We start from the raw sequence: 13,920 nt of genomic DNA, 5'->3' as shown, positions 1-13,920 counted from the left end.
TGATTGAGACGTATAAGATTATTAAAGGATTGGACACTCTGGAGGCAGGAAACATGTTTCCGCTGATGGGTGAGTACCGAACCTGAGGACACAGCTTAAAAATACGGGGTAGATCATTTAGGACAGAGATGAGGAGAAACTTGTTCACCCAGAGAGTGGTGGCTGTGTGGAATGCTCTTCCCCAGAGGGCAGTGGAGGCCCAGTCTCTGGATTCATTTAAGAAAGAGTTGGATAGAGCTCTCAAAGATAGTGGAATCAAGGGTTATGGGGATAAGGCAGGAACAGGATACTGATTAGGAATGATCAGCCATGATCATATTGAATGGTGGTGCAGGCTCGAAGGGCTGAATGGCCTACTCCTGCACCTATTATCTATTGTCTATTGTCTGTTGCTGAATTAGTTTAAACCACACCCCCACCTCCCCCCACCCTGAAAATCATTAGCAAACATCCCCTCCCCTAGGATACTGGTATCCTTCTGGTTCAGGTATGGACCATCCTGTTTATAGAGAATGAGCCCCAGTTATCCAGATATCTGAATCCCTCACTTCTGCACCATCCCTGGAGCCATGTGTTCAACTGCTCTCTCTCCCTATTCCTCACCTCACTAGCACGTGGCACGGGTGGCAAACTAGAGGTAACGACTCTGTTTGTTGCAGCTCTAACCTTCAACCCCAGCTCCTTGAATTTCTGCCTTCTATCCCCATCCCTTTGGATAGGTACCTTTGTTGTTGATGCCTATGTGGACCATGACTTGAGGCTGCTCCCCCTTTCTTTTAGAAAAAACGATCTGAGAAATCATCGACCCTGACACCTGGGAAGCAACACACCCACGGCGAGTATCTTTCGATCCCATAGAATCTCCTATCTTTCTCCCTAACTGTGGAGTCCCCAGTGACTAATGCTCTCCTCCTCTCCTCTCTTCTCTTCTGAGCACCACCAGGGAGAGACTCTGTGCCAGAGTCTACCCCATGCTTACCCTTGGTCAGTCATCCTGCCCAGCAGTATCCAAAACAATATACTTGTTATTGAGGGGAACGGCCATAGGTGATCTCTGCCCTGTCTGCCGGTTCCCTTTCCGTCCCTGACTGTAACCCATTGGCCTTTTTCATGTACCTGAGGTGTGACTACCTCTCTGTAACTCCTCTTAATTACCCCCTCAGCCTTCTGAATGATCCAAAGTTCATCCAGCTCCAGCTCCCTAATGTTGTTTCTGAGGAGCCTGAGCTGGGTGCGCTTCCCACAGATGAACTAGGCGAAAGTGAGGACTTTCCATTATACTGCCAATTTTGGTGTCATCTGCAAATTTAATAACCATGCCTCCTATATTGTCATCCAAATCATTTATATAAAGACAAACAAAAGTGGACCCAGGACTGAACCCTGTTGAACGCCACTAGTCACAGGCTTCCAGTCTGTGAAAACAATCCTCCACCACCCTCTGTCTCTGACTGTAAAGCTAATTGAAGTAGTCTACCATGCGGAACCTCACCAAAGGCCTTACTAAGGTCCAAATAAACAACGTCTACGACTCGGCCCTCTATCTTTTTAATCAAGATTAGATTTTAGATTACATTACAGTGTGGAAACAGGCCCTTCGGCCCAACAAGTCCACACCGACCCGCCGAAGCGCAACCCACCCATACCCCTACATTTACCCCTTACCTAACACTACGGGCAATTTAGCATGGCCAATTCACCTGACCTGCACATCTTTGGATTGTGGGAGGAAACCGGAGCACCCGGAGGAAACCCATGCAGACAAGGGGAGAATATGCAAACTCCACACAGTCAGTCGCCTGAGGCGGGAATTGAACCCGGGTCTCTGGCGCTGTGAGGCAGCAATGCTAGCCACCGTGCTGCCCACAATCAACTGGGAGAAAGCTTCCTCGAAAAACTCAATCAAGTTTGTGAGGCATGATTCCCCCTAATCAGTCCTTGCCTCTCCAAATGCATGTAAATCCTATCTTTCAGAATCACCTCCAACAACCTACCCTCCTCCAATGTCAGACTCAGGAGTTTGTAGATCCCAGGTTTGTCTTTAAGTGAAGGTACAACATTATCCACCCTCCAGTCATCTGGCACCTCGCCGGTCATTAAAGGTGATACAAATACCTCTGCTAGGGGCTCCACAATTTCCCCGCTAACTTCCCACAATGTTCTGGGGTAGACTTGATCAGGCCCTGGAGATTTATCCACCTTTATATTCTGTATGACGCCCAGCACTTCCTCTTCTCCAATGTGAATTGTTTTGAAAACTTCAATACTTATTTCACTGAGACCATATTCTCCATTTCTTTCTCCATGTAAAAACTGTCACAAATCATTCATTTAATATCTCTCCCATCTCCTGAGGTTCAAACAAACACAACCTCACTAATCTTTAAGGGGTAATACTCTCTCTCTAGTTGCTATTTTGCTCTTAATGTACTGGTGGAACATCTTTGGATTATCCTTAATCTGACCTGCCAAGGCTATCTAGTATCCCCTCTCTACCTTTTACTGATTTCCCTCTTAAGAATGCCCCAACACACTTTATTCTCTTTAAAAGATTCATTCTATCCCAGTTGTCTATATCTAATATGAATCTTTTTTCATTTTTGACTAGAACCTCAATATCTTTATTCATCCATTGTTCCTTAATCTTACCAGCTTTACCCTTCAGTCTAACAGAAACATAATGTCTCTGAACTCTTGTTATCACACTTTTGAAAGCATTGTACTTGTTAGTCATTCCTTTCCCTGTGACCAGTCTACTCCATTGTATGTAAGAATGATACTGGCTTCATGAGCTATGTGTTATCTTACTATTAAATAGCCACACTCTGCAGTGGTAGTTCAAAAGCAAATGGCACTATCATCACTGGTAGTCTCTCACAGATGAGGGATGAGTCAGGATGAGACTGTAGGTGGCTCTACAGGCCGATATGGTTACCGCAGGCTCTGTTACACGTGGGCCAGGGGGTGGTCACGGGAAGGGATGGGTGGGCCATTGGTGTGGCAGTGCATTCCTTTTACCCAGCTTCCATTTTTATCCCAACAGCAGGTCTCGAGGTGCTCAATGTCCTCCCAGATACTCCTCCTCCCCTTTGGACGGTCTGGGGCCATTGATTCCCAGGTGTCCGTGGGAATGCTACACTTCAGCCAGTGAGGCCTTCAGGGTATCCCTGAAGCATTTCATCTGAGGCATACTGGGGCTCGCCTGCCGTTTCAGAGCTGGGAATAGAGTATCTGCTTGGGGAGTCTTATCTCATACGGACAATGTACCCAGCCCATTGTTGCCAATATAAAGGTGAGGGGGTGGTAGTGCCTCAATGCTGGGGATTTTGGCCTAATCGAGGATGTGGATGTTAGTGTGTCTGACTGCCCAGCTGATTGGCAGGATCTTGCAAAGGCAGTGTTGGTGGAACTGTAGACTGTCACAGAAAACACATTAGGTCAGGCATGCACCTTCAGGGCTGTCTGTGTATGATCAGCTGGGTATTTAATGGAGTCCCTTTCAGCTGCAGTAAGATTCAGAGTAAGTCAGTCCCCATGTTTGGAGGTGGGGGTGGATAAAGGGTATGAAAGGGTTAATACTGAGGCATACCTTAAACACTGCCTACTATGATAATTTGTGAGCAGAACAGTTTAAGATTTCAAAGGGCGAGACCCAGCGCTCCTCAAAGGCTTTGCAACACTGTCTGTCCTGTCAACATGACCTGTAACTGATTGTTAACCGACAACAACACAAGGACCTTCTCTCTTGTGAGACAGGGAAGTGGTTTCCCTTTTCCAAGCTAGCCATGTAGGTTCCCAGTCTGAGAGCATGGTGGCAGTAATCATATTACATGCTGAGGTTTAGACTTGCTTTGAGCGCCTGTGTAATGCCAGGGATTTAGCGAGGTTTTACAAATCAACTGAGGTGTTAATATCAATGGAATGTGTTCAGAAATTGAGGAAAAATAGAGTCCTGGGAGTGAACAGAGGAATGAGATTAGACCAAATTCTTCTGGCTGAAGAGCAGTGTTTGCGATGTGCAGATTGTAAGAGCTGGGCTGATAGGTTGCAAAGAAAAGGCCATTCATCTGGTCAAATGACCACGACCTGAAGTTAAGCATTAAACATGAGCCAAAAGGGTTAACTAACAACTTTTCTTTAACATGTTCATTTTGGTGCTCACCTTTGAAAGAGAGATTCCCTACAAGCGAATAAAACAGGATCTTTCTGGATGTTGTGTTCATTGAGTCGCTATCTTCTCTGACCATTTGCCTTCCTGCCTCTTGCAGCACTTCGTGAGGATGAAGATGTGAAATTTATGATGGTAGGCAGCAACTTACAAAAAATCAAATCGAGATTCTGGAAGAAAAATCGACGGATGAAACTGCAGGAGGACGGCTTGTCTGTCTGGTGTGAGTCCAAATCCGGGAAAAAGCCATCCATTTGTGAGTATCTGCCTGTGAGCACAACATGCACATCACTGCTTCCCTTGGCACAGGTCTGCCTTGAGCATTGGTCATAGAAACATTATTTCTGAAATATTCTTTTACTGCTAAAGGTGCTATAAAAGTGGGTAGCACAGTGGTTAGCACTGCTGCCTCACAGCGCCAGAGACCCAGGTTCAATTCCAGCCTCAGGACTGTCTGTGTGGAGTTTGCACATTCTCCCCGTGTCTGCGTGGGTTTCCTCCGGATGCTCCAGTTTCCTCCCACAGTCCAAAGATGTGCAGGTTAGGTGAATTGGCCATGCTAAATTGCCCGTCGTGTTAGGTAAGGGGTAAATGTAGGGGAATGGGTCGGGGTGGGTTGCGCTTCGGCGGGTTGGGCCGAAGGGCCTGTTTCCACTGTAAGTAATCTAAAAAGTGCAGACCTTTCCCCCAATCTACTGCAGAACAACAGTTAACACATAACTGTTCAGACTTGCTGAAGCAGGAATCCTAGACCAGACATCTGAATAAAGAGTGAGACTATCAAATCTCCTTTGCTTTAAAGGCTGATAAAGAGAAGGCTCTTTGTCAGAGATTTAAATGACCTGCTATTTGACTGTGATAGAGGTAAACTATCCCCCCTTGTCTATCTGTTGCCTCTATGGTTAACCACACCGTCCTGTCCCAGTGCCTCTCCTGCATCACTTAGCTGATGCACCATCATCCATTCTTATCCATTAAATCCTTGCCAGTGAGTCTCTTGCAGTGATTTCTTTTCCTGTTCCTGCACCATAATCTCTGGCTCATCTCCCCTCCCCATGCAGAATTTAATTAAAACCCCTCCTTTTTCCTCAGTTGAAATATTGCAGCTCCATGACATTATATCATAGAATCCCTACAGTGCAGAGAGAGGCCATTTGATCCATTGAGTCTTCACTGGTCTGTCGAAGAGCATCCCACCCAAATCCACTCCCTATCCCTGTAACCCCACATTTCCCATGGCTAATCCACTTAGCCTACACATCACCTGTTCACCTAACCTGCACATCTTTGGACTGTGGGAGGAAACTGAAGGACCCGGAGGAAACCCACGCAGACACAGGGAGAAGGTGCAAACTCCACACAGACAGTTGCTCGAGGGTGGATTCGAACTTGGGTCCCTGACGCTGTGAGGCAGCACTGCTAACCACCAAACTACAGTGGCGTCCCTTAGTCTAAACCTATCCCTGCCTCTCATCCACCATCTCTTGACTTCTGCACTCTTGTTAAATGAGGTAAAAACAATGACTGCAGATGCTGGAAACCAGATTCTGGATTAGTGGTGCTGGAAGAGCACAGCAGTTCAGGCAGCATCCAATGAGCTGATTGATTACTCATCCAATATCCAGAATTTTATGTGCAGAACTTTTCTCCAATTCAGTATTGGGAAGATTAAAATCAATGTCTTTAGTCCCCAGTTCAAACTGGGAACTGCCAAATGCAGCCCTCTTTCATAGCAACAGTCTGTAATTAAACCAGATGGTTGATAGCCTCTAATACTGTATTTGAGCCAAGCTGTGTTTTGAACCACATATCCCCTCTCACAAAGGTTTCTTACTGCCACCTTTGGCTCCATCTCTGCTTCATCCCCTCTGAAACTTTGCTTGTTCCTTGTACCGTTATTCATCTGGGATGTGGCCATCGATGGCTGGGCCAGCATTTAGTGCCCATTTCCCCTTACCCTTGGGAAGGTGATGATAAGCTGGTGACTTGAACTGCTGCAGTCCATTTGCCTAGGCAAACTCAGTGCTGTCAAGGAGGGAATTTCAGGATTTTGATCCAGCAACATTGAAGGAACAACAATATGTTTCCAAGTCAGAAGGATGAGTGATTGGAAGGGAACTTGTAGGTGGTGGTGTTCCATATATCTGCTGCCCTTGTCTTTCTAGACAGGAGTGGTCATGTGTTTGGAAGGTGCTGTTGCAGGAGTCTTGATGAATTTAACAAGTGCATCTTTGAGATAATACACACTGCCCTGATGGTGGTGGAGGGAGTGGTCATTTGTGGATATGGTGCCAGTCAAGCAAGCCTCTTTTGTCCTGAATGGTGTCAATCTTCTTGAGTGTTGTTGGAGCTGCACTCATTCAGGCAAGTGGTGTGTATTCCATCACTCTCCCAACTTGTGGTTTGTCGATGGTGGACAGTCAATAGGAGTCAGTTACTCAGTGCAGGATTCCTAGCATCTGACCTGCTGTTATAGTTGCAGTCTTTACATGGCTAGAGCACTTCAGTTTCTGGTCAATGATAAGCCCAGGATACTGATAGAGGGGGTTCAGTGATGGTAATGCTATTGAACACCAAGGTGCGGTGGTTAGATTCTCTCTGGTTGGAGGTTGGCATTGCCTGGCATATGTGTGCTGTGAATGTTACTTGCCACTTGTCAGCCTAAAATGGGAATATTGCCCAGATCTTGTTGCATTTGGACATGGACTGCTTCAGTATCTGAAATGTCACAGATGGTGCTGAACACTGTGCAATCATCAGTGAACATCCCCACTTCTAACCTTATGATGGAGAGAAGGCCATTGATGAAGCAGTAGAGTATGGTTGGGCCTAGGACAAGACTCTGAGGAACTCCTGGAGATGATGGATCTCCAACCACAACCATCTTCCGACATGCTAAGTAGTCTGCAGCCTCTAGTCATGAGTATTCTAATGTACCCCGAGCTGGTTTCCCACACATTACCCGCTTTGAACTGAGGTTATCTGAAACTCTGCTGCCCATATCCTTATTCGCATCAAGTTCTTTCTTCTTTCTCCCCCACAATGGCTCAGTTTTAAAATTATCGTTCATGTTTTTAAATCCCACATAGCCTCACTTTTCCCTATCCCTGTTACCTCTTCTAATCTCACAACGTTTGCGATCTCTAAGCTCCTGCAGTTCCTATAAGTCCCAGATGGTCATGGCCCAGCAGGAGGTGACTATACCAGCACTGGTCTTCAACCAGGTCTCATGACCTACTGCCATTCTCCTGCTTAACACCCACCCCCATCCTTACACAAATTATTTCTGTTTAAATAATGCCCTTTTGAATGGCTCAGCTATCTCTCCCTCCTTTCCAGGCAGTGAATTCCATACCCTAACTACCCTAACTACTCATTATGTGAAGAATTTGTTCTGACACCACCCTTGCTTCTTTTGCACACCAGTTAAAATCTGTGCTTAAAAATGTGTTGCTGGAAAAGCGCAGCAGGTCAGGCAGCATCAAAGGAGAAGGAGAATCGACATTTCGGGCATAAGCCCTTCTTTAGGAATCCTTCCTGAAGAAAGGCTTATGCCCGAAACTTCGATTCTCCTTCTCCTTTGATGCTGCCTGACCTGCTGCGCTTTTCCAGCAACACATTTTTAAGCTCTGATCTCCAGCATCTGCAGTCCTCACTTTCTCCTAGTTTAAATCTGTGTCCTGTTGTTGTTCCTTCCTGGACAGGGAGAGCTTCTCCCTATCTGCTGTAATCATCCCACTGATAATTTTGAAAATCTCTATTAAACCTCCTCGTCACCTTCACTGGGATATCATAGCTATTCCAGATACATGGCTGAGGGGAGGGATAGGACTCAGTGTTCCATGGTATAGATGCTCTAGGAAGGATAGAAGGGGAGGCAAGAGAGGAGAGGGAGTGGTGTTTTTGATTGGGGATAACATCACGGCAATACTTAGGATGTTCCCGGGGGATCATCCAGTGATGTTAGATGGGTACAACTGAGAAATAAGAGGGGAATGATCACTTTGATGGGATTGTACTACAGGCCCCACAATAGTGAGTGGGAAATTGAGGGACAAATTTGCAGGGAGATCACAGATAGATAGCTGTAAGAATAATAAGGTTGTAATGGCAGGGGATTAAAACTTTCCAAACATAGACTGAGACTGCCATAGTGTTAAGGGCTTCAATGGGAGGAATTTAAGTGTGTTCAAGAAAACTTGCTCAATCAGTACGTAGATGGCTGTATTAGAGAAGAGGCAAAACTCAACTTCCTCAAATAACCATCTCCAATCTCCATTCCCCAGTTGTTGCCTAACAACGTGGTAGTTACCTTTCCCCCTAACTTTCACCTGAAGACCACACTTATCCTTATCCATAAGTATCTTAAAACTTACAAAATTATGATCATTGTTCCTGAAATGCTCCCCCACTGAAACTAAAATCACCTGGCTGGGCTCATTTCCCAATTCCAGGTCGAGCATGACCCCTTCCCAATTTGGACTATTTGCATACTGTTTCAAAAACCATCCCTAACAAAATCCCTCATTCAATTCCCTGCGACTAAGTAAGTCTTAATCAATATAAAACCACCCACTGTAATGACTCTGTCACCCACTGCCCATTGAGAGGCCTGTAGTACGATCTCCTCAAAGTGATTGCATCCTTCCTATTCCTGAGCTCTACAAAATTTTGTGCTTTATTAACCGCCCTCTCCTCCTGACCTTCCACCTTTAAGGACTTACCCTGAGGTCCCTCGATGCCTGTACCTCTGTTTGAATCTGTACCCCCTTTTTTGTATTGTCTTCCAATGGTTTTCTGAGCAAAGTGTATCACCTCACTCCCCTCTACATTGAACTTCATCTGCTAACTATCTGCCCTTCCATCAACTCGACAATTACCTTTTGAAGGGCCACAATGCCCTCCTTACAATTAATAATTCCTCCAAGTTCCGCATCATTAGTAAGCTTTGAAATTATGTTTTGCATGCAAAGAACTAGATCATTAATGTATAACAGGAAAAGTAAGGGTCCCATTGTGGACCCCTGCAGAGCTCCTTCCAAACCCCAAAACATCCATTGAGCTCTATTCTTTCCCAGCACTCCGCCAATTTTGCATCCATGTTGCTGCTGTCCCTTTTATACCATGACCTACAACTTTCCTGACAAATCCACTGTGCAGCGCTGTATAAAGTTCATTCTGGAAATTCCACCTGCACAGCATCAACAGTTTTATCCTCTTCGAGCCTTTCTGTTCCCTCTTCAAAATAAAATTGTGGCAAGTTAGTTCAACACTTTGAAAATCCATACTGACTCTTCCTAATCAACCCACTTTCATCCATTTAATTCCAAATCTTTAATTCTGAATAATTGTTTCTCGACATTTCTCCACCACTGAAGTTAAATTGTCATCGCTGGGATTATGTTCACAACCTTTCTTGACTGAGGTGTGCAAGCCCAATCTTCTGACACCTTTGCCCAGTTCAGGGAAAACCGAGAGATTATGGCCAGTGCTCCCACAATTTCTACTCTCACTTCCTTCAAAATCCTGAACATTTGCAATTTTAATTGCTGCAACATTGGTGTCTGTTCCTTCAGCTGCCTGGCGCCCTGATTTACAATTCCCCCCCAACAAACCCTATCTCTCTTTCCTCCTCATTTAAAACTGGTCTGTTTGACCAAGGTTTTGGTCATCTGACCTTGAGCTTTGATGTCAAATCCTGTTTAACACCTTGTTGCTGCTGTTGAACACCTTGGGATGCTTTGTTGTGTTAAAGGTTCTGTGTAAATACAGATTGTTGTTAATAATTAGGGTAATAAAGAAGTGTGAGAGTTGTGTACTGGAAAGTTTCTGCAGTATTTGAGGTCTCGAGACTGAAGCACTGTAACAGATACAGCTATCCGAATATCCATTACAGTAATCTCTCCTAGAATGCAAAATATCCATGTGGCTGCCATGTTTAAATTGTACCTGCCAATGGATGAATGTCATGAGAATATTATGTGTGTCGAGATTGGAGGCTTTGGTTTGTATCTTGAACTCTGATTTCCCCCCAGAGTCTGGGTGTTCACTTCAACCACACGCAGTGAGCTTTTCGTAATCAGCTTCAAGTCAATAGAAATCCAACTGCTGTAGGGAAGGCAGTGAGCAGGCGTGGATTTGATCATGTGTGTTTGAGCGTGGCTGTAATATGTTCACTTTTGTATTTGACTGAGTGAGAACCAGTGTGTGTCAGAGGGCAGTGGTGACTGGGGAGATCCAGAGCAGATCACATCAGGTTGATGCTGCATTCAGGCCCTGTCATTGGGTCGAGTTCAGTTTAGCTGGCACAGAGAATTCCCATTGGACTCAGTGGGAAATATGTATAGGGAATGATACTGAAATTAATGGCACACGTTTCAGGTCTTTTACAATCTATTGCTCACACTCTGTGTGGGTCTTATTTGTCTGCCACCTCCTCTCTGACTGAAGGAATATGATAAATCATCCTCTCAAGCAGCTAAGATTTTCTTTATCCCCAAAAAACTTTATTTGAAAGTATATTCCAAACTTTTATTTTTACAGAAAGTTCAGTAAAATTCGACATTTTACCACACAGCATGTCACACCTGGAGGTATATAGCTCAATATAATGTCAGCATCCTTTCTGGGTGGCTGAGATGTTTTGAATAGGGAATAGTAGATAAGAGCAGGGACCTGCTCCACCATTCAATATAGTCATGGCTGATCATTGAGCCCAATATCCCAATCCTGCCCTCCACCCATATCTCTTGATCCTTTGAGCCTCAAAAACTACATCTACCTCCTTGAAAACACAATCTTTTGACCTCGGCCACCTGCAGCAGTAGTGAACCCCACAAAGAATACAAAGAACAAAGAAAACTTACAGCCCAGGAACAGGCCTTTTGGCCCTCCAAGCCTGAGCCGATCCAAATCCACTGTCTAAACCTGCCTGTCAATTCCTAAGCATCTGTATCCCTCTGCTCCCCACCTACTCATGCACCTGTCCAGATGCATCTTAAATGAATCTACCGTGCCTGCCTCTACCACCTCTTTTGGCAACACGTTCCAGACGCCCACCACCCTCTGTGTGAAGTACTTGCCACGTGTATCCCCCTTACACTTTCCACCTCTCACCTTGAAAGTGTGACCTCTCGTTATTGAATCCTTCACCCTGGGAAAAAGCTTGTCTCTATTCACCCTGACTATGCCCTTCATGATTTTGTAAATCTCAATCAGGTCCCCACTCAATCTCCTTTTCTCAAATGAAAATAAATGTAACCTACTCAACCTCTCTTCACAGCTAGCACCTTCTATACCAGTCTACATCCTCCTAAACCGTCTCTGCCCCCTCTCCAAAGCATCCACATCCTTTTGGTAATGTGGCGACCAGAACTGTACACAGTATTCTAAATGCGGCCGAACCAATGTCTTGTACAATCTTAACATGATTTGCCAGCTCTTAAACTCAATACCCTGTCCAATGAAGGCAAGCAGACTATATGTCTTCTTGACCACTCTATCCAGCTGTGCAGCAACCTTCAGGGTACAATGGATCTTCACCCCCAGATCTCTCTACCCATCAACTTTTCCCAAGGCTCTTCTGTTCATTGTATAATTTGCTCTAGAATTAGACTTGCCTAAATGCATCACCTCACATTTGTGTGGATTGAAAACCATCTGCCACATTTCTGCCCAACTCTCCAGTCTATCTATACTCTCCTGTATTCCCTGACAGTTCCTTATGGTTTCTGCTACTCCACCAGTCTTTGTCATCTGCAAACTTGCTGATCATACCAACAGTGCCCTCTTCCAGATCATTTATGTATATTACAAACAACAGTGGCCCCAGCACTGACCCCTGTGGAACATCGCTGGTCACCTTTCTCCATTTCGAGAAACTCCCTGCAACTACTACTCTCTGTCTCCTGTTGCTCAACCAGTTCTTTATCCACCTAGCAAGAACACCCTGCACACCATGTGACTTCACTTTCTCCATTAGTCTACTATGGGGAAACTTATCAAATGCCTTACTAAAGTCCATGTATATGACATCAACAGCCATTCCTTCATCTAACAACTTGGTCACTTCCTCGAAGAACTCTATTAAGTTGGTAAGGCACGATCGCCCCCGCACAAAACCATGTTGCCTATCACTGATAAGCCCATTCTTTTCTAAATATAAATAGATCTTATCCCTCAGTACCTTCTCCAGCAACTTTCCCACCACCGACGTCAGGCTCACTGGTCTGTAGTTACCTGGAATATCCCTACTTCCCTTCTTATACAAGGGGACAACATGAACAACCCTCCAGTCCTCCGGCACCTCACCTGTATTTAAGGATGCGACAAAGATATCTGTCATGGCCCCAGCTATTTCCTCTCTCGCCTCCCTTAGCAACCTGGGATAGATCCCATCCGGTCCTGGGGATTTGTCCACCTTAATAACCTCTAGCCTACCCAACACATCTGCCCTACTTATGTCAACGTGATCCAGATTAATCAAGTGTCTATCCCTAATCTCAACATTCATCATGTTCTTCTCCTCAGTGAACACTGATGCAAAGTAATCATTCAGAATCTCACCCATTCTCTCAGGTTCAACACACAGCCTTCCTTCATTATCCTTTAGTGGACCAATCCTTTCTCTAGTTACCCGCTTGCTTCTTATGTAAGAATAAAATGCTTTGAGATTCTCCTTAATTCTGCTCGCTAAAGCTATTTCATTAGTCTTTTAGTCTGCTTGATTCCTTGTTTAAGACTTGTCCTACTCTTCCGATTATCTTCCAGGGCCTGTTCTGTTCTTATCTGCCTAGACCTTATGTACACTTCCCTTTTCCTCTTGGCTAGTCGTACAATTTCTCCTGTCATCCACGGTTCACGAATCTTGCCCTTTCTATCCTTTGCCTTCAATGGGACATGCCTATCCTGCACTGCCGGTAACCTATCTTTGAAAGCCTCCCACATTTCAAATATGGACTTCCCTTCAAATAGCTGTGTCCAATCCACATTTCCCAGCTCCTGCCTAATTTTGATATAATTGGCCTTGGCCCAGTTTAGTACTCTTCCCTTAGGACCACTCTCATCTTTATCTGCAAGTATTCTAAAACTTATAGAATTGTGGTCACTGTTCCCAAAGAAATCCCCCATCACAACTTCTACCACCTGTCCTGGCTCATTCCCCAGTACCAGGTCCAAAATGGCCCCTTCCCTCATTGGACTAGTGACATACTGCTCTAGAAAACTCTCCTGGACGCTTCTTACAAATTCTACCCCATCCAGAGCTCTGAAGCAAAGTGTATCCCAGTTAATATGTGTGTGTGTGCACGTGTGTGTGTGCGTGTGTGTGTGCATGTGTGTGTGTGTGCATGTGTGTGTGTGTGCACGTGTGTGTGTGTGCACGTGTGTGTGTGGGCACGTGTGTGTGCACGTGTGTGTGTGCACGTGTGTGTGTGCACGTGTGTGTGTGCACGTGTGTGTGTGCACGTGTGTGTGTGCACGTGTGTGTGTGCACGTGTGTGTGTGCACGTGTGTGTGTGCACGTGTGTGTGTGCACGTGTGTGTGTGCACGTGTGTGTGTGCACGTGTGTGTGTGCACGTGTGTGTGTGCACGTGTGTGTGTGCACGTGTGTGTGTGCACGTGTGTGTGTGCACGTGTGTGTGTGCACGTGTGTGTGTGCACGTGTGTGTGTGCACGTGTGTGTGTGCACGTGTGTGTGTGCACGTGTGTGTGTGCACGTGTGTGTGTGCACGTGTGTGTGTGCACGTGTGTG

General features: G+C 45.4%; 1 protein-coding gene across 1 annotated transcript in view; it reads left to right on the top strand.

Moving 5' to 3' along the window:
• LOC122540038 (1-phosphatidylinositol 4,5-bisphosphate phosphodiesterase delta-3-like) overlaps positions 1-13,920 on the top strand; it is a 166,300-nt gene that overhangs the window by 34,538 nt on the left and 117,842 nt on the right. The window contains exon 2 of the mRNA XM_043675361.1: positions 4,269-4,424. Coding sequence (XP_043531296.1) covers positions 4,269-4,424 — 156 coding nt within the window. The remainder of the gene's footprint in view (positions 1-4,268; positions 4,425-13,920) is intronic.

The sequence above is a fragment of the Chiloscyllium plagiosum genome, chromosome 33 (genome assembly GCF_004010195.1).
Source record: "Chiloscyllium plagiosum isolate BGI_BamShark_2017 chromosome 33, ASM401019v2, whole genome shotgun sequence".
NCBI lineage: Eukaryota > Metazoa > Chordata > Chondrichthyes > Orectolobiformes > Hemiscylliidae > Chiloscyllium > Chiloscyllium plagiosum.
The sequence above is the reverse complement of the archived record's forward strand: the minus strand, read 5'-3'. Positions and strand labels throughout refer to the sequence as shown.